Source organism: Myxine glutinosa, chromosome 1 (genome assembly GCF_964187855.1).
Source record: "Myxine glutinosa chromosome 1, kmMyxGlut1.1, whole genome shotgun sequence".
NCBI lineage: Eukaryota > Metazoa > Chordata > Myxini > Myxiniformes > Myxinidae > Myxine > Myxine glutinosa.
Genome location: NC_136261.1, coordinates 252,678,651 through 252,697,851, shown reverse-complemented (window position 1 = coordinate 252,697,851; position 19,201 = coordinate 252,678,651). Strand labels below are relative to the sequence as shown.

At 48.8% G+C, this 19,201-nt stretch overlaps 2 protein-coding genes across 3 annotated transcripts in view; one reads left to right on the top strand and one right to left on the bottom strand.

Moving 5' to 3' along the window:
• LOC137436370 (serine/threonine-protein phosphatase 4 regulatory subunit 3) overlaps positions 1-15,132 on the bottom strand; it is a 156,534-nt gene extending 141,402 nt beyond the window's left edge. Inside the window, exon 1 of one of the 2 annotated variants that reach the window (XM_068130091.2) lies at positions 14,590-15,132. In XM_068130091.2, the coding sequence (XP_067986192.1) occupies positions 14,590-14,731 (142 nt within the window). In that variant the 5' untranslated portion in view covers positions 14,732-15,132. The remainder of the gene's footprint in view (positions 1-14,589) is intronic. The other variant, XM_068130098.2, reaches the window with a different exon arrangement.
• LOC137436355 (NTPase KAP family P-loop domain-containing protein 1-like) overlaps positions 15,120-19,201 on the top strand; it is a 73,514-nt gene continuing 69,432 nt past the window's right edge. The window contains exon 1 of the mRNA XM_068130061.2: positions 15,120-15,190. The gene's annotated coding sequence lies outside the window, so the exon portion shown is untranslated. The remainder of the gene's footprint in view (positions 15,191-19,201) is intronic.

Here is a 19,201-nt window from a genome sequence, read left to right as displayed (position 1 = left end):
CAATGGAACAAGCATCTCACACGGAGAAAACGGAACAAGCATGTCACACCGAGTCAACGGAACAAGCATCTCACACCGAGTCAACGGAAGAGGCATCTCACACCGAATCAACGGAAGCAGCTAGCACCAAATCAATGGAACAAGCACCTCGCAAAGAAACAAGCAGCTCACACCGAGTCAAGAATAAGCAACTCGCATCGAGTCAACAGAACAAGCAGCTCACACCGATTCAAGAACAACTATCTCACACCGAGACAACAGAACAAGCAGCTCGCACCGAGTCAATGGAACAAGCAACTTGCAAAGAAACAAGCATCTCACACCGAGTCAGAATAAGCATCTTGCATCGACTCAACAGAGCAAGCAGCTCACATCGAGTGAACGGAACAAGCAGCTTGCGCTGATTCAAACACAAAGATTTTGGAACAGTACAAGCAGCTTGCACTGATTCAAACACAATGATTTTGGAACAGTACAAGCAGCTTTCAACAGACAAGCAGCTCACACCAATTCAAGAACAAGCAGCTCACACAGAATCAACGTAAAAAGCATCTCACGCCGGGTCAACGGAACAAGCAGCTCACACCGAGTCAACGGAACAAGCAGCTCACACAGAGTCAACGAAACAAGCAGCTCGCACAGAGTCAACGGAACAAGCAGCTCACAATGAGTCGAGAACAAGCAGCTCCCACCAATTCAAGGAAATGTAGCTCGCACCGAGTCAAAGGAACAAGCAGCTCACACAGAGTCAACGGAACAATCAGCTTACACCAAGTCAACGGAACAAGCAGCTCCCACCAATTCAAGGAAATGTAGCTCGCACCGAGTCAAAGGAACAAGCAGCTCACACAGAGTCAATGGAACAAGCAGCTCACACAGAGTCAACGGAACAAGCAGCTCGCACCGAGCCAATGGAACAAGCAGCTTGCACAGAATCAACTGAAAAAGGATCTTACACCGATTCAAGAACAAGCATCTCACACCGAGTCAACAGAACAAGCAGCTTGCACAGATTCAAACACAAGAATCTTGGAACGGTACAAGCAGCTTGCACCATTTCAAGAACAAGCAGCTCACACCGAGTCAACATAAGAAGCAGCTGAAACCGAGTCAACATTACAAGCAGCACGAACCGATTCAATGGAACAATCAGCTCGCACCAAGTCAATGGAGCAAGCAGATCACACAGAGTCAATTGAACAAGCAGCCCGCAATAAGTCAACATAACAAGCAGCTCGCAATAAGTCAAGGGAAAAAAGCATCTCACACTGATTCAAGAACAAGCATCTCAAGCCGAGTCAACAGTACAAGCAGCTCGCACCAATTCAAGAACAAGCACCTCGAACCGAGTCAATTGAAGAAGCAGCTCACAGAGTCAACGGAGCAAGCAACTCACACCGATTCAAGAAAAACTACATTGCACATAGTCCATCGAACAAGCAGCTCACACTGATTCAAGAACAAGCATGTCACCCCGAGTCAACGGAAGAAGCATCTCAAACCGAGTCAACGGAACAAGCATCTCACACTGAGAAAACGGAACAAGCATGTCACACCGAGTCAACGGAACAAGCATCTCACACCGAGTCAACAGAACAAGCATCTCACACCGAGTCAATGGAACCAGCATATCGCACCAAATCAATGGAAGCAGCTAGCACCAAGTCAATGGAACAAGCAACTCGCAAAGAAACAAGCAGCTCACACCGAGTCAAGAATAAGCAACTCGCATCGAGTCAACAGAACAAGCAGCTCACACCGATTCAAGAACAACTATCTCACACCGAGACAACAGAACATGCATCTCACACCGAGACAACAGAACAAGCAGCTCACACCGAGACAATGGAACAAGCAACTTGCAAAGAAACAAGCATCGCACACCGAGTCAATAATAAGCATCTTGCATCGACTCAACAGAGCAAGTAGCTCACATCGAGTGAACGGAACAAGCAGCTTGCACGGATTCAAACACAAGGATTTTGGAACAGTGCAAGCAGCTTTCAACAGAAAAGCAGCTCACACCAATTCAAGAACAAGCAGCTCACACAGAATCAACGGAACAAGCATCTCACACCGGGTCAACGGAAGAAGCATCTCACCCCGAGTCAACGGAACAAGCAGCTCACACCGAGTCAACGGAACAAGCAGCTCACACCGAGTCAACGGAACAAGCAGCTCAAACCGAGTCAACGGAACAAGGAGCTCACACAGAGTCAACGGAACAAGCAGCTCGCACAGAGTCAACGGAAGATGCAGCTCACAATGAGTCGAGAACAAGCAGCTCCCACAAATTCAAGGAAATGCAGCTCGCACCGAGTCAATGGAACAAGCAGCTCACACAGAGTCAACGGAACAATCAGCTCATACCGAGTCAACGGATCAAGCAGCTCACACAGAGTCAACGGAACAAGCAGCTCACACAGTCAACGGAACAATCAGCTCACACACAGTCAATGGAACAAGCAGCTCACACCGATTAAACAGAACAAGCAGCTCACACAGTCAACCGAACAAGCAGCTCACACTGAGTCAACGGAACAAGCAGCTCACACCGAGTCAACGGAACAAGCAGCCCACACCGAGTCAACGGAACAAGCAGCCCACACCGAGTCAACGGAACAAGCAGCTCACACCGAGTCAACGGAACAAGCAGCCCACACCGAGTCAACGGAACAAGCAGCCCACACCGAGTCAACGGAACAAGCAGCTCACACAGTCAACGGAACAAGCAGCTCGCACCGAGTCAACGGAACAAGCAGCTCACACAGAGTCAACGGAACAAGCAGCTCACACCAAGTCAATGGAACAAGCAGCTCACACCGATTAAACAGAACAAACAGCTCACACAGACAACCGAACAAGCAGCTTACACCGAGTCAATGGAACAAGCAGCTCACACCAAGTCAACGGAACAAGCAGCTCACACCAAGTCAACGGAACAAGCAGCTCACACCAAGTCAACGGAACAAGCAGCTCACACAGTCAGCGGAACAAGCAGCTCACACTGAGTCAACGGAACAAGCAGCTCACACTTAGTCAACGGAACAAGCATCTCACAGAGTCAATGGAACAAGCAGCTCACACGAAGTCAACGGAACAAGCAGCTCACACGAAGTCAACGGAACAAGCAGCTCACACAGTCAGCCATAACAAGCAGCTCACAACGATTCAACGGAACAAGCAGCTCACACCGATTAAACAGAACAAGCAGCTCACACAGACAACCGAACAAGCAGCTTACACCGAGTCAACGGAACAAGCAGCTCACACCAAGTCAACGGAACAAGCAGCTCACACCAAGTCAACGGAACAAGCAGCTCACACCAAGTCAACGGAACAAGCGGCTCACACCAAGTCAACGGAACAAGCAGCTCACAGAGTCAATGGAACAAGCAGCTCACACGAAGTCAACGGAACAAGCAGCTTACACGAAGTCAACGCAACAAGCAGCTCACACTTAGTCAACGGAACAAGCAGCTCACAGAGTCAACGGAACAAGCAGCTCACACGAAGTCAGCGGAACAAGCAGCTCACACTGAGTCAACGGAACAAGCAGCTCACACTTAGTCAACGGAACAAGCATCTCACAGAGTCAATGGAACAAGCAGCTCACACGAAGTCAACGGAACAAGCAGCTTACACGAAGTCAACGCAACAAGCAGCTCACACTTAGTCAACGGAACAAGCAGCTCACAGAGTCAACGGAACAAGCAGCTCACACGAAGTCAACGGAACAAGCAGCTCACACGGTCAACGGAACAAGCAGATCACACAGTCAATTGAACAAGCAGCTCACAAAAAGTCAACATGACAAGCAGCCACAATAAGTCAACATAACAAGCAGCTCGCAATAAGTCAACATAACAAGCAACTCGCAATAAGTCAACATAACAAGCAACTCGCAATAAGTCAACGGAAAAAAGCATCTCACACTGATTCAAGAGCAAGCATCTCAAGCCGAGTCAACAGTACAAGCAGCTTGCACCCATTCAAACACAGGCGTACAAGCAGCTTGGAACAGTAAAAGCAGCTCGCACCAATTCAAGAACAAGCACCTCGAACCGAGTAAATTGAAGAAGCAGCTCGCACAGAGTCAACGGAACAAGCAGCTCACAATGAGTCGAGAACACGCAGGTCCCACAAATTCAAGGAAATGTAGCTCGCACTGAGTCAATGGAACAAGCAGCTCACACAGAGTCAACGGAACAAGCAGCTCACACAGAGTCAACGGAACAAGCAGCTCACACTAAGTCAACGGAACAAGCAGCTCGCACAGAGTCAACGGAACAAGCAGCTCGCACAGAGTCAACGGAACAAGCAGCTCACACCAAGTCAACGGAACAATCAGCTCACACCGAGTCAACGGAAAAAGCAGCTCACACCGAGTCAACGGAACAATCAGCTCACACCAAGTCAACGGAACAAGCAGCTCACACCAAGTCAACGGAACAAGCAGCTCGCAACGGTCAGTGGAACAAGCAGCTCACAACTAGTCAGCGGAACAAGCAACTCACAACTAGTCAGCGGAACAAGCAGCTCACAACTAGTCAGCGGAACAAGCAGCTCACAACTAGTCAGCGGAACAAGCAGCTCACAACGAGTCGAGAAGAAGCATCTCACACCAAGTCAACCGAAAAAGCAGCTCGCATCGAGTCAACGGAACAAGCAGCTCACACCAATTCAACAGAACAAGCAGCTCATAATGAGTCAATGGAACATATAGGGCGGGCCATAGTTTTTTTTTTTGTTTGTAAATCAATCAAGAGGGGTGTTCATATTACGTATTTTGGTGTGTAGAACACAAATCTGAGGTTTTTTAAAATTCTGATAACCCTAACCTACATCAATTTGCAGTTGATTATTATTAAATTTTTGATTATTTTGCTATTCTTCTGGAAAAAAGAGACGTTTTTTATTTTGAAGTTCGGGCTTTTATTTTGGTAACTTCCTGTTGGGACGGCAGTTGTAGCCATCTTGTTGCTGAAAGCTCGATGTTGAGGAGGTTGGCAATCCTTATCCATCCGTCTTCTCTTCTCTTCTTATGGCATTGCCAGTAAGTACGTTTTTGATTAGGAACCTGAGGAACAAATAGATAATAATTTTAGATGTAAATTACCTTGTTTTATATTATATTTGTTAATTGATTTGTGTACTTACCTATTGCTAGCCTGAGTTACATGTGAAGGAAAATTGTGACCTGTGAAGTGAATATTTTGATGGTTTTCTGTAATACCTGTGTAATACCTTAATATTTGTCTGTAGTGGATACTTACCTGTGTATTATTGTTTTTATTTCAGTGTGAACTACTAAAAATGGCTCAAGTCAGAACAAGGATGAAATCAAGTTCTCATTTAAGTAATCTTGTTGGCACTGGGCAGGAGCTGTTGGTGTCTGAACTGCCAACTGTGAGGGATATCCTGAGGTATGGCATCTACTTGAGGGAGCAAAGTGAAGATGACAGGAGGAACTACCCAGTGGACCAGCTCGTGTCTGACATCTACCCTGGTCTGATTTGTCAGTGGAGCAAAGCTAATGCTCTTTTCAAGCCTCCTGTTATCAATGAAAAGGTGACCATCATGTCCAAGCTCAAGGAGGTCTGGAATCAGGCAGTGAAGTTTTCTCTTGGGAAGGGCAAACTTGATGCCAAAGAGAGGTTCATTGTCAAGTTAGACAAGTTATTTGATATTTTGACTTGCAAGTGTCAGATTACCAGTTGTGAGGGGGGAGGCTGTGAGGCCGGTGAGGGCTGTGTGATCCAAGCCCACATTAACTGTTCCTGCAGCAGAGAGAAAATGATTCCTGTGAAAGATCTTGCCTACATCAAGGGACAGAAAGAGAAGGCTGGAAGTAAAGGACCCCACCAAATGGGGAGCCCTGATCTGCCAGAGCACAAGAGACAGGTGAGGACATTGGAAAGGCAGGAAAAGAAAAAGAATGCAGAGAAAAGGAGAAGGAGCAAGGAGGAAAATGCTGCAGCAGCAGATAAGGCAGCCAGGAAGGATGTTGAGAGATTTTTGTCAGATGGTGATGAGGATCTGGAATTGGAGAGAAGTGGTGCTGAAGATGAGTTTGTCACTGAAGTTGGGCTCTTCCCTGAAACTGACACTGAGCCTGCAGCTTCAGCAAAGGTCCAGAAAAACTATGATGAGATTCCAAACATTGCCCTTGCTAGTGTAAGGTATGGCATAGTATAGGGCTGAGGCCAACTGCAGCGATAGCAACTGCAGCTCTGATTGATGCAGGAATCATCACAGAAGACAATACAAGTAAAGTGATTGATAAGAACAAGGTCAATAGAGCACAGGAGAAGTTGATGACAGAGCTGGGGGAAGAGTTTGATGAGAAGTGCAGGGAGGAGGGGGGGATCTCCTACATCCTCTTTGATGGGCGGATTGACCTGACCAATGTGATGATGGAAGCTGAGGGCAGTGCCCAATCATTTCCTGCAAAGATCAAGGAAGAACACTATAGTGTTGTTAGTGAGCCTGGTAGCTACTATCTGTTCCACTTTACCCCAGAGAAAGCAACTAAAGAGGAGTCACATGCGGAGCAGATTGCTAAGGTCCTGTTTGCCTGGCTGAAAGAGAGGGGTTTTGATAAGACCTTGTGGGCCATTGGAGGAGACTCAACAAATGTCAACACTGGTGTGAAAGCTGAAGTAATGCGGAAACTGGAGCTGCACCTGGGGAGAAAGCTGGTCTGGTTGGTGTGCAACCTGCACACTGGTGAACTTCCCCTGCACCATCTCATTGTTCACCTTGATGGCCCTACTCTGTCAGACAACACATTTTCCGGGCCAATAGGAAAGCTCCTTGCTTCTGCTACAGACTTGGATATCAATCCAAACTTCACCCGGATCTTTGTTGGCCCTCCACTGATCAAGCTGTCTGACAAGGCCATTGAAGATCTCTCAACTGATCAATACTATGGCTATAAAATTGTCTGTGCAATCAGGGATGGAGTGCTTCCTGCAAGGCTGGCTCTAGTGGAGATTGGACCAGTAAACCACAGCCGTTGGCTCACCACAGCGAACAGACTTCTCAGGCTCTGGGTGTCAAAGCATGGACTGAAAGGAAAGAACCGGAAGAATCTGCAATTCATTATTGGAGTGTATTATCCATGTTGGTTCAACGTGAAAGTAAAGCACTCCTGGATCGAAGGGCCTAGGCACATCTTGTTTCAGCTGGACTGCTTCAAGTCCCAGAGGAAGGAGGTGCTGGACCTTGTGATGCCGACTGTGAGAAGATCTGCTTAGTATGCCCACAGTGAAGCCATCCTCCAAACACTGCTGTGCTCTGAGGATCAGAAGGAGAGGACTGAGGGGGTGGAGAGAATCCTGGCCATCAGGGGAGAGGGGGACCCAGACACTCAGCTGGGGGACTCCTCTGTCAGGACCAGAAAGACACCTGACATCAACTGTGATGCTTCCAGCATTGGTAACTTGATCAGCTGGTCAGAAGGTGTGTCAGAGCCACCTCTCACCTGCTCCCTAAGCACCTCGGAGGTGAAGAACTTCATCAACACCCCCATGGAGGTGCTCAACTGGCCTTGCCACACACAAAGCATTGAGAGGGTTGTTAAAATGGTGTCTGAGGCTTCTGCTAAGTACTTCTCACAGGAAAAGAGGGATGGAGGCATCAGGGCTCAGGAGACCAGCAGGAGGCTGATGTCCAAGAATGAGTCAAAGCAGGACTTGTGCAACCTGGTAAAGTTCAAGAAGTAAGGAGATTGATCTTTGTAATTGTAACCAGTGATATACATGCAGTTCACCTGTTAATAAATATGTACATTTGATTTGGCTGTGTCAATCTATATAATAATACCGTAAGGACTCGACTTTGTTATCCCTTTTACGCCGCACCCAGTGACCCGATGCCCACGGCACTAATGGATTTACGATCTACGAACCACGCTCTTTGTTTATCACGTACAGCCATACTCGAAAAATCTGAATTAGCCGATGTTGGGGCCCAAAAGGATCCGATTAACTGCCGATACGACGCCATCTTACGACGCCATCGTATTGGCGTCTGCTGGGCGAAGGCGAAGCAAGCCGTCCGCTGATTGGACAGGTGAAGGCGAAAGCAAGCTGTCCACTAAGTGGACAATCCAGAGCATGCATTTGTGCCGGTGTCGGCGATCGTTGTTCATATACGCACTCTTCATTCTCATCTTTCTTCCTAACTCTTACTCGGACAAGCAAATCCCCTATGCCATCCATAATGGTACACTCTATCCATACACCACATCCTCCCTTCCGTGGATGTTCCACGGGTTTCGGCTAGGATGAATGATTTCCCTTATATCTTTTAATCTATATAAATAAAGGAGGAGTGTGTGTGTGTGTGTGTGTGTGTGTGTGTGTGTGTGTGTGTGTGTGTGTGTGTGTCTGTCTGTCTGTCTGTCTGGATGTCCGCTTATAACTCAAGAACTACACACCGGAGAAAAGTTTTAGACACAGATTCGGAATCAGCATAAAATTCCGGTGGTTATAGGCTACTTTTTATTTTAATATCAATGGTTTAAAAAACCGGCCAGCTGCAATTCCATGGTGTAGTTTGTGGCGGCGCTATTGCCCCTTTCCGATCCCATGACGCATTGCGGTTCCGATTCACGACAAGGTCTATGCGCTATCACCGACACTTTTCCACCTTTTCCATACCTTTTAATCAGATTTACCTTATCGTCCATCGTAACCACATTACGCTTGGAAACACTAGCATTATCCTTCTTCGGACCCATGGCTAACACAGACACAGTAAAGGAATACTGTACGTCGCCTCCGTTTTGAATGAGAATCAGCAGTTGCGCATACGTACAGTATACTGTACGTACATTTTTATATATTTTTAATGTGCTTTTTATTGTATTTTAAATTGTTTTTTAGCTTCTTTTATTGTTAATTTATGTACTATTTTATTTATTTTAAATATATTTTGAAGGAAAACAAATGTTTTCACGTCCGTAGGAGTGACGTAATGTCGCACATAATGACGTTCGCTGCCCGGTCATGAAATAAATTATGATTCTCTTGACAAAGTGACATGAAGATCAGGCAGTAAACCTCTCAACTGAGTTTCTCAACAGTCGTCAGCCTCAAGGACTCCCAACACACAGGTTGATTCTCAAGGTGGGAGCACCAATCATACTTCAAAGGAATCTTGATCCACCAAAGCTGTGTAATGGAACACGATTGGCAATCTAGCAAATGATGCCGCATGTCCTAGAGGCAACCATCCTCTCAGGACAATACAGAGGAGAGAAAGTATTCATTCCAAGGATACCACTTATTCCACCTGACCTTCCATTCTCCTTCAAGAGGATTCAGTTCCCCCATCAGGCTATGTTTTGCTATGTCCATCAACAGGGAGCAGGGGCAATCAATGAAGGTTGTAGGCCTGAACTTCAAGTAGGCCTGAACTTCAAGAACAAACAAGTGTTTGCCCATGGCCAGCTGTACGTAGGCTGCTCGAGGGTTGGAAAACCAAGCAATCTTTATGTCTTGGCACCAAGTAAGAAAACCAGAAATGTTGTATACCCAGAGGTTTTGAGAAATTGAAAATTGAAAAAACGTCATGTAGGAAATGTACTGTGATATTGCTCTAAAATATACATGTTCTTTTCATCATATATTTGTATTATTCTTATTCAACCCGGGCGAAGCCGGGTACCTCAGCTAGTATCTTATAAAGGGGTTCGAAAGGGTAAAATTGGCAATTTAGAAATACAAATTGATGTAGGTTAGAGTTATCCTATCCAAAAAATAAACTCATATTTGAATTCTCCATAAAAAAACACATAATATAGACACCCCTCATGTTATGATTTCCTTCAGATTCATTTTGGCACCTGAGTATGACCCGCCCAAATGGAACAGGCACCTTGCAATGAGTCGAGAACAAGCAGCTCGCACCGAGTCAAAGGAACAAGCAGCTCACAACAACAAACAACAAAGGCTCACAATGAGTCTAAAATAAGCAGCTCGCACCAAGTCAACCGAACAAGCAGCTCGCACCGAGTCAACCGAACAAGCGGCTCACACCGAGTCAACCGAACAAGCGGCTCACACCGAGTCAACCGAACAAGCAGCTCGCACCGAGTCAACCGAACAAGCAGCTCGCGCCGAATCAACCGAACAAGCAGCTCGCACAGAGTCAATGGAACAAGCAGCTCGCACCGAGTCAACGGAACAAGCAGCTCGCACCGAGTCAACGGAACAAGCATCTCGCACCGAGTCAACGGAACAAGTAGATTGCATCCATTCAACGGAACAAGGAGCTCGCAATGAGTCAAGAACAAGCAGCTCACACCAAGTCAACCGAAGAAGCCGCTCACACCAAGTCAACTGAACAAGCAGTCTCGCACCAAGTCAACCGAACAAGCGGGCTCGCACCGAGTCAACTGAACAAGCAGCTCGCACCGAGTCAACTGAACAAGCAGCTCGCACTGAGTCAACCGAACAAGCAGCTCGCACCAAGTCAATGGAACAAGTCGGTCACATCGAGTCAGCGGAACAATCAGCTTGCAACGAGTCAACAGAACAAGCAGCTCACACTGAATCAATGGAACAAGCAGCTTGCACCGCATCAACTGAAAAAGGATCTGACACCGATTCAAGAACAAGCATCTCACACCGAGTTAACAGAACAAGCAGCTTGCACAGATTCAAACACAAGAATCTTGGAACGGCACAAGCAGCTTGCACCATTTCAAGAACAAGCAGCTCACACCGAGTCAACATAAGAAGCAGCTGAAACCGAGTCAACATTACAAGCAGCACAAACCGATTCAATGGAAAAAGCAGCTCGCACCAAGTCAATGGAGCAAGCAGATCACACAGAGTCAATTGAACAAGCAGCCCGCAATAAGTCAACATAACAAGCAGCTCGCAATAAGTCAAGGGAAAAAAGCATCTCACACTGATTCAAGAACAAGCATCTCAAGCCGAGTCAACAGTACAAGCAGCTTGCACCCATTCAAACACAGGCGTACAAGTAGCTTGGAACGGTACAAGCAGCTCGCACCAATTCAAGAACAAGCACCTCGAACCGAGTCAATTGAAGAAGCAGCTCACAGAGTCAACGGAGCAAGCAACTCACACCGATTCAAGAAAAACCACCTTGCACATAGTCCATCGAACAAGCAGCTCACACTGATTCAAGAACAAGCATGTCACCCCGAGTCAACGGAAGAAGCATCTCAAACCGAGTCAACGGAACAAGCATCTCACACTGAGAAAACGGAACAAGCATCTCACACCGAGTCAACAGAACAAGCATCTCACACCGAGTCAATGGAACCAGCATATCGCACCAAATCAATGGAAGCAGCTAGCACCAAGTCAATGGAACAAGCAACTCGCAAAGAAACAAGCAGCTCACACCGAGTCAAGAATAAGCAACTCGCATCGAGTCAACAGAACAAGCAGCTCACACCGATTCAAGAACAACTATCTCACACCGAGACAACAGAACATGCATCTCACACCGAGACAACAGAACAAGCAGCTCACACCGAGACAATGGAACAAGCAACTTGCAAAGAAACAAGCATCGCACACCGAGTCAATAATAAGCATCTTGCATCGACTCAACAGAGCAAGTAGCTCACATCGAGTGAACGGAACAAGCAGCTTGCACGGATTCAAACACAAGGATTTTGGAACAGTGCAAGCAGCTTTCAACAGAAAAGCAGCTCACACCAATTCAAGAACAAGCAGCTCACACAGAATCAACGGAACAAGCATCTCACACCGGGTCAACGGAACAAGCATCTCACCCCGAGTCAACGGAACAAGCAGCTCACACCGAGTCAACGGAACAAGCAGCTCACACCGAGTCAACGGAACAAGCAGCTCACACCGAGTCAACGGAACAAGGAGCTCACACAGAGTCAACGGAACAAGCAGCTCGCACAGAGTCAACGGAAGATGCAGCTCACAATGAGTCGAGAACAAGCAGCTCCCACAAATTCAAGGAAATGCAGCTCGCACCGAGTCAATGTAACAAGCAGCTCACACAGAGTCAACGGAACAATCAGCTCACACCGAGTCAACGGATCAAGCAGCTCACACAGAGTCAACGGAACAAGCAGCTCACACCAAGTCAATGGAACAAGCAGCTCACACCGATTAAACAGAACAAGCAGCTCACACAGTCAACCGAACAAGCAGCTCACACCGAGTCAACGGAACAAGCAGCCCACACCGAGTCAACGGAACAAGCAGCCCACACCGAGTCAACGGAACAAGCAGCTCACACCGAGTCAACGGAACAAGCAGCCCACACCGAGTCAACGGAACAAGCAGCCCACACCGAGTCAACGGAACAAGCAGCTCACACAGTCAACGGAACAAGCAGCTCGCACCGAGTCAACGGAACAAGCAGCTCACACAGAGTCAACGGAACAAGCAGCTCACACCAAGTCAACGGAACAAGCAGCTCACACCGATTAAACAGAACAAGCAGCTCACACAGACAACCGAACAAGCAGCTTACACCGAGTCAACGGAACAAGCAGCTCACACCAAGTCAACGGAACAAGCAGCTCACACCAAGTCAACGGAACAAGCAGCTCACACCAAGTCAACAGAACAAGCAGCTCACACAGTCAGCGGAACAAGCAGCTCACACTGAGTCAACGGAACAAGCAGCTCACACTTAGTCAACGGAACAAGCATCTCACAGAGTCAATGGAACAAGCAGCTCACACGAAGTCAACGGAACAAGCAGCTCACACGAAGTCAATGGAACAAGCAGCTCACACAGTCAGCCATAACAAGCAGCTCACACCGATTCAACGGAACAAGCAGCTCACACCGATTAAACAGAACAAGCAGCTCACACAGACAACCGAACAAGCAGCTTACACCGAGTCAACGGAACAAGCAGCTCACACCAAGTCAACGGAACAAGCAGCTCACACCAAGTCAACGGAACAAGCAGCTCACACCAAGTCAACGGAACAAGCGGCTCACACCAAGTCAACGGAACAAGCAGCTCACACAGTCAGCGGAACAAGCAGCTCACACTGAGTCAACGGAACAAGCAGCTCACACTTAGTCAACGGAACAAGCATCTCACAGAGTCAATGGAACAAGCAGCTCACACGAAGTCAACGGAACAAGCAGCTTACACGAAGTCAACGGAACAAGCAGCTCACACAGTCAGCGGAACAAGCAGCTCACACTGAGTCAACGCAACAAGCAGCTCACACTTAGTCAACGGAACAAGCAGCTCACAGAGTCAACGGAACAAGCAGCTCACACGAAGTCAACGGAACAAGCAGCTCACACGAAGTCAACGGAACAAGCAGCTCACACTAAGTCAACGGAACAGTCACACCAAGTCAACGGAACAAGCAGCTCACACCAAGTCAACGGAACAAGCAGCTCACACCAAGTCAACCGAACAGTCACATCAAGTCAACGGAACAAGCAGCTCACACCAAGTCAGCGGAACAAGCAGCTCACACAGTCAGCGGAACAAGCAGCTCACACTGAGTCAACGGAACAAGCAGCTCACACTTAGTCAACGGAACAAGCAGCTCACAGAGTCAACGGAACAAGCAGCTCACACGAAGTCAACGGAACAAGCAGCTCACACGGTCAACGGAACAAGCAGCTCACACGGTCAACGGAACAAGCAGCTCACACGAAGTCAATGGAACAAGCAGCTCACACGAAGTCAACGGAACAAGCAGCTCACACCAAGTCAACGGAACAGTCACACCAAGTCAACGGAACAAGCAGCTCACACCAAGTCAACGGAACAAGCAGCTCACACCAAGTCAACGGAACAGTCACACCAAGTCAACGGAACAAGCAGCTCACACCAAGTCAGCGGAACAAGCAGCTCACACAGTCAGCGGAACAAGCAGCTCACACAGTCAGCGGAACAAGCAGCTCACACCGAGTTAACGGAACAAGCAGCTCACACCGAGTCAACGGAACAAGCAGCTCACACCGAGTCAACGGAACAAGCAGCTCACACTTAGTCAACGGAACAAGCAGCTCACACCAAGTCAACGGAACAAGCAGCTCACACCAAGTCAACGGAACAGTCACACCAAGTCAACGGAACAAGCAGCTCACACCAAGTCAACGGAACAAGCAGCTCACACAGTCAGCGGAACAAGCAGCTCACACAGTCAGCGGAACAAGCAGCTCACACAGTCAGCGGAACAAGCAGCTCACACCGAGTCAACGGAACAAGCAGCTCACACTTAGTCAACGGAACAAGCAGCTCACAGAGTCAACGGAACAAGCAGCTCACACGAAGTCAACGGAACAAGCAGCTCACACAGAGTCAACGCAATGAGAACTATCATCTGGAGGTTATCAGGATCAGAGTTATCAACCTATTAATATAACAAAATAATGAGATCGGTAAGGTTGTCCACATGGTATGAAAACAAATCAGATTAACGATTTGAACGTCATAACTACGACACGTTAATGGCGGAAAGATCGTATTAATAATAAATTACAATGAAAACCGCTCGCCTCACTAAGTTATCCAACTGCGGCCTAGTCCAATCTCGGCTAGTCCAAGGTTCCGGGAAACAGCTACGGAACTCGAACGCACCGTCTGCCTCGGCTCGGACCAGCAAGGACATCCCCTTGAGTCTCTCCACGTAGGACGAGGACACATGGCCAGTCCCCCGGTCGTCCCACTGGCGCTCTTCGTTGAGAGCGTACAGCTTCACCCTCCTCCTGGTGTCCGCCATGGCGCCCGTACGTGTGTCGGAGAAGACGCGCGGAAAGAATGGCGGATGGGAGACGCACGCACGGGGACTGAGGGACGTGTGGACAGACTCGGTCGGACTCGTCGCTAGTCCGGTCGTTTCAGGTCACTGGGCCATGCGGGCCGCACAAGGGATCATGATGCCCGAGAAAGTCTAGATGCGGCCTCGCTGCCTCTTGCTAAGCGACTCCTCCCTTCAGCCCCAGCAGGATGGAGCCCCACGACCCGTTCGCCCTCTCCTCGTCTCGACCTGTTCCGGGCACAGCGGCTCCTCACGCCGTCAGTGCTTCAAACGGCTTCGCCATCGAACACCACTCGCTACGGGGCTTCCCGCGCGTCCCGCAGGGCTTGCTTCCGATTTACAGCTTCTCACGTCACATCTGCTTCTCACTTGCCGCTAACTGCTTCACGTCTGCTTCTCGCTTCTTACTATCCGTTTCAGGTCTGCTTCTTGTTTCTTGCTTTTTCCTTCTATATTCTCGTTATCTGCTTTATTGCTTCTTGTTATCTCTTTTGTAGCTTGTCGTTATCTGCTTCTCGATTCGTGCTATTTGCTTCACGTATGCTTCTCGCTTCTATGTTTATCGACTTCACATCTTTTTACGTCGTGCTCTCTGCTTCGCACTGCTGGCTTTGCGCTGTTCGCCTCGCTTATTTATCGCTTCCAATCGTTTGCAGCTTCAGCGCTTCTAGTTCCATCGGACTCTAAACAGATTTCACACTCAAAAAATTAGATTTGGCCTCATCGGAAACAAACCGTGTGTGTGTGTGTGTGTGTGTGTGTATGTTTTTTTGCGTGTGTGTGTGTGTGTGTGTGTGTGTGTGTGTGTGTGTGTGTGTGTGTGTGTGTGTGTGTGTGTGTGTGTGTGTGTGTGTGTATTTGTGTGTTTTTTTTTCTTTGTATGTTTGTGTGTGTGTGTTTGTTTGTGTGTGTATATATATTGTGTGTGTGTGTGTGTGTGTATATTTGTGTGTGTGTGTGTATGTATGTATATATATATATGTGTGTGTGAGTGTGTTTGTGTGTGTATATATATTGTTGCGGATATGGGACTTGGCCTCAATATCCGCTTGTAAATACTCCCCTATTTCCCCAATACTCCCCAACTATCCCCAATCCCCCATTCCCTAGTCCCATTGCCTGTAAATAACACTCTGTAGAACCGACCTTCCCCTTTTTCCCCCATTAAATGTCGTGCCCAGGTTCACCGCATCTCACGTAGACAACTATAGTACATCTTGCTAGTTATTCTTAGTCTATGTCAGTTAAGGACTCGTTTCCATTAATTCTGACTCTTCATTGCACCAGAATGTGATCGTATGGCACCAGTAGTGAGTTTAGGACCTCCCCTTACCTCCTCCCATCTTCCCCATGAAACAACAACAACAACTACAACTACAACTACAACAACAGAGGAGACTGGGGGCGGCGCGGCGCGGGGGAGTGTGCGTCCTCACACCGGCTCGGTTAGCCGCCATTGACCATGCGCTCCGACGGGGTTACCACGAAGGGGCTCCCTGTCAGCCCCTCGTCAAGGGCGGAGCCGGTAACCCCCCCGCACGCACCCAATGAGAAGCAACGGGCCGATTCCATCTGGGGCTGAGCTAACGAGCCGAGGGCGTGTCACTCCCCGCCGGATATACGCGGCGACTTACCGGACGTGACGTGAGATGCGCCCCCAGCTTGAGAAGACAAGTCACCACCTCCAAGCGCTGAGTGAGACCTCCCGCATCTTTGGACTGGACCGGGTCGATTTTGCCCCTGAGCCAAGGTGCACCTTGAGCCATCGAAGACCTGCCCCTCCTTGCCATCAATCCCCGTGTGAGTCAGTTTTGTCCCGTTTATCTGTCGTCTGTCGGGGCTAATATAAGAGTGTGTCTAAGTGCCTGCCTTTCTATGCTGTCCCTCTTGTCGTTGTAATCTGACCTTCAGCCCTAATATAACCTCCTCCGGAGGTCTTGAGAACCGTATCCCTGGTGTCGTGTCATTTTAATCCCAGCCGTTGTGTCCTTTTCCTTCATCGATTTAGCGTAGCGCGACTCGGCAACGTTCGAGTATAATCGGGTAACTTGTGCGGACACGGCGGCCATTCCGCTCGGCCCACCATAACATCAAAGTCGTGTCGGTAACAATTGGTGTCAGGAGTGTCGGATTCGGACCTGGGACTAAATTCATTTAGCCCAAATTTTGGAACACCAATTGTACCACTAGGGTAACAATTGGTGTTGGGGAGGTAGAATTCGATCCGGAGCGCGTTTTACGCGCTCGAAATTATAACGGCGAAATTTGATTTGTTTTACGGAAATAAAAACCCGAATTTTGAAAGTCGCGCTATGGCGGATCAAGACAGCTGGGGTCCGGTAGAGGAGAGTGAGGCAGGGTCGGTCCAGGACCAAATTGAGGGACGTGAGGAGAGCGAAGCAGCGAGGGTAGCAGACGCACAAAATGGCGCCTCGCTGGTCGCGGCGCCCGCGACCGTGGCAGCGCCCCTGGTGGATTCGAACCTTTTCCTCCTGCAAATGAGGGCCCTTATGGAACAAATGGGTGAGCAATTGGGAGACCAAATTAGAGGTTTGAAAAGCAGTATGGGACAAATGGGGAACCGGATGGAGGCTCAGAATGAGCAATTGGGGGTAATGGGAAACGAAATGGGGGTAATGAGGGACGAAGCGAGGGGTACCGGTGAGGGGTTAGACAATAATTTTAAGGGATTAGACGAGAAATTTGGGAAATTAGACAATAGATTAGGGGAAATACAGGAGGGGTTAATGGGGGTAGAAAACAGAATGGCCGCTCAAGAGAATCAAATGGAAGGGATGCAAAAAGGGTTAGAGGGGTTAGAAAACACCATGGAAGGCAAATTGAGGGACATGAGGGACCAAGCGGAAAGGGAAGTTAAACAAATGGGGCAGCAGATAGAGGGGGTCAGAATGGGGGTAGAAACCAAACTGGATGCTCACAGGGAGGAAATGGAGCAGATGAGGGTGGCATCTGGGCAGGAGATGCAAGTGATGGGAGAGGAGATCAGAAGAGGAGTGAGTGAGGAGGTCGGAGGAGTGCGCGAGGAGGTGAGGCACTGTAAGGAGCGCATGGAGAAGGAGGTGAGAAAGGGGACTGTAAAGTTACAAGGGGGCATAGAGGACCTGACGCAGGAGGTGGAGCAGCTGACGGTGGGACAGACGGAGTTAGTGGAGCAGGTTCAAAGGAACGCTGCGGTATTAGGAGGTTTAAAAGCGACACAGAAAGAACTAAAAGATGACTTGGTAGCGACGAAGAGGGAATGTCAGATGGTACGTGAGGGACTGACAACGAGGCTGGACGAGGTGGTAGAGGTAATGGAGACGAAGGACCGGCAAGTGAGGACGCACATGGAAACGGTCAAGGTAGCCTTGGAGGACGAGCTTGAGGAGACGTACCGGGGAATAAAAGAGGTGAAGCAGAAATTAGAAGAAGTGGAAGAAGGGGTGAGCGAAATTAAGAAGCGACGGAGAGGGGATAAGAAAGAGATAAAAGAGGAGATGAAAGAATTGGTCCAAAGTCTGTGTTTGGATCGTGATGATGTGCTCATTAACCGGATGAGGGATTCGCAGGTGATGGAGGAGAAGCGAAGAGGAAGAGGACCCGGTGTAAGTGGTGACCAATATGGTCGTGCGTATGATGCGCCAGGGGATTTAAGAAGCTTGGGGTCGAGATGGACCCGGGTGTTCGTGAGAGGCCGCTGGTGAAGTGTGCGACAGGTCTGGTGTGCGAAAAAGGAGGTGTGCGAGAAAGTCCGACTCTGGGGTGTGTGAGAAAAAAGTGCGTGCCAAGGAGTGAGGGTGCTGGCGAGAGTGAGTCGGTCGTAGCGTGTGTGCGAGGGGGCACATGGAAGCGCGGTGTGGTAAGTGTTACAGAGGGTGTGACGGGAGAGTGTGCGCGAGAGAGGTGTGTGACGGACAGGTGCATGGGGAAAGAGTGCGCTGTCAAAAGTAAGGAAGAGTGTCCACCTGTGGTGAGTGTTACAGAGGGTGTGACGGGAGAGTGTGCACGAGAAAGGTGTGTGACGGACAGGTGCATGAGGAAAGAGTGCGCTGTCAAGAGTAAGGGTGAGTGCGCTGTCAAGAATGGAGGTGAGAGTAGTGAGAGTGACAAGGAGAGTGAGTTGGTTGTGACAGGTGAGAAAGGATGCACACCTGGAATGGTAGAGCGTGAGTGGGAATGCACGCTGGAGTTGGTGGTGAGGCACGTGGTTGGGTGTGCGAATGAGAGCACACCTGTGATTGTCACAGAGGAGGTGACCGAGAAGGGGGCGCGAAGAGGTGTGTTGGTGAGGTGTGCGACCAACGAATGTGTGCCAAGGTGTTCGGTGGTCAGGTGTGTGACCAAGGCTGTGAGTGGAATGAGAGTACCTGGGTGTGTAAGGAAAGGTACGAGGAGCATGGGCACGGCTGGATGTGTGAGCAAGGAACGGGC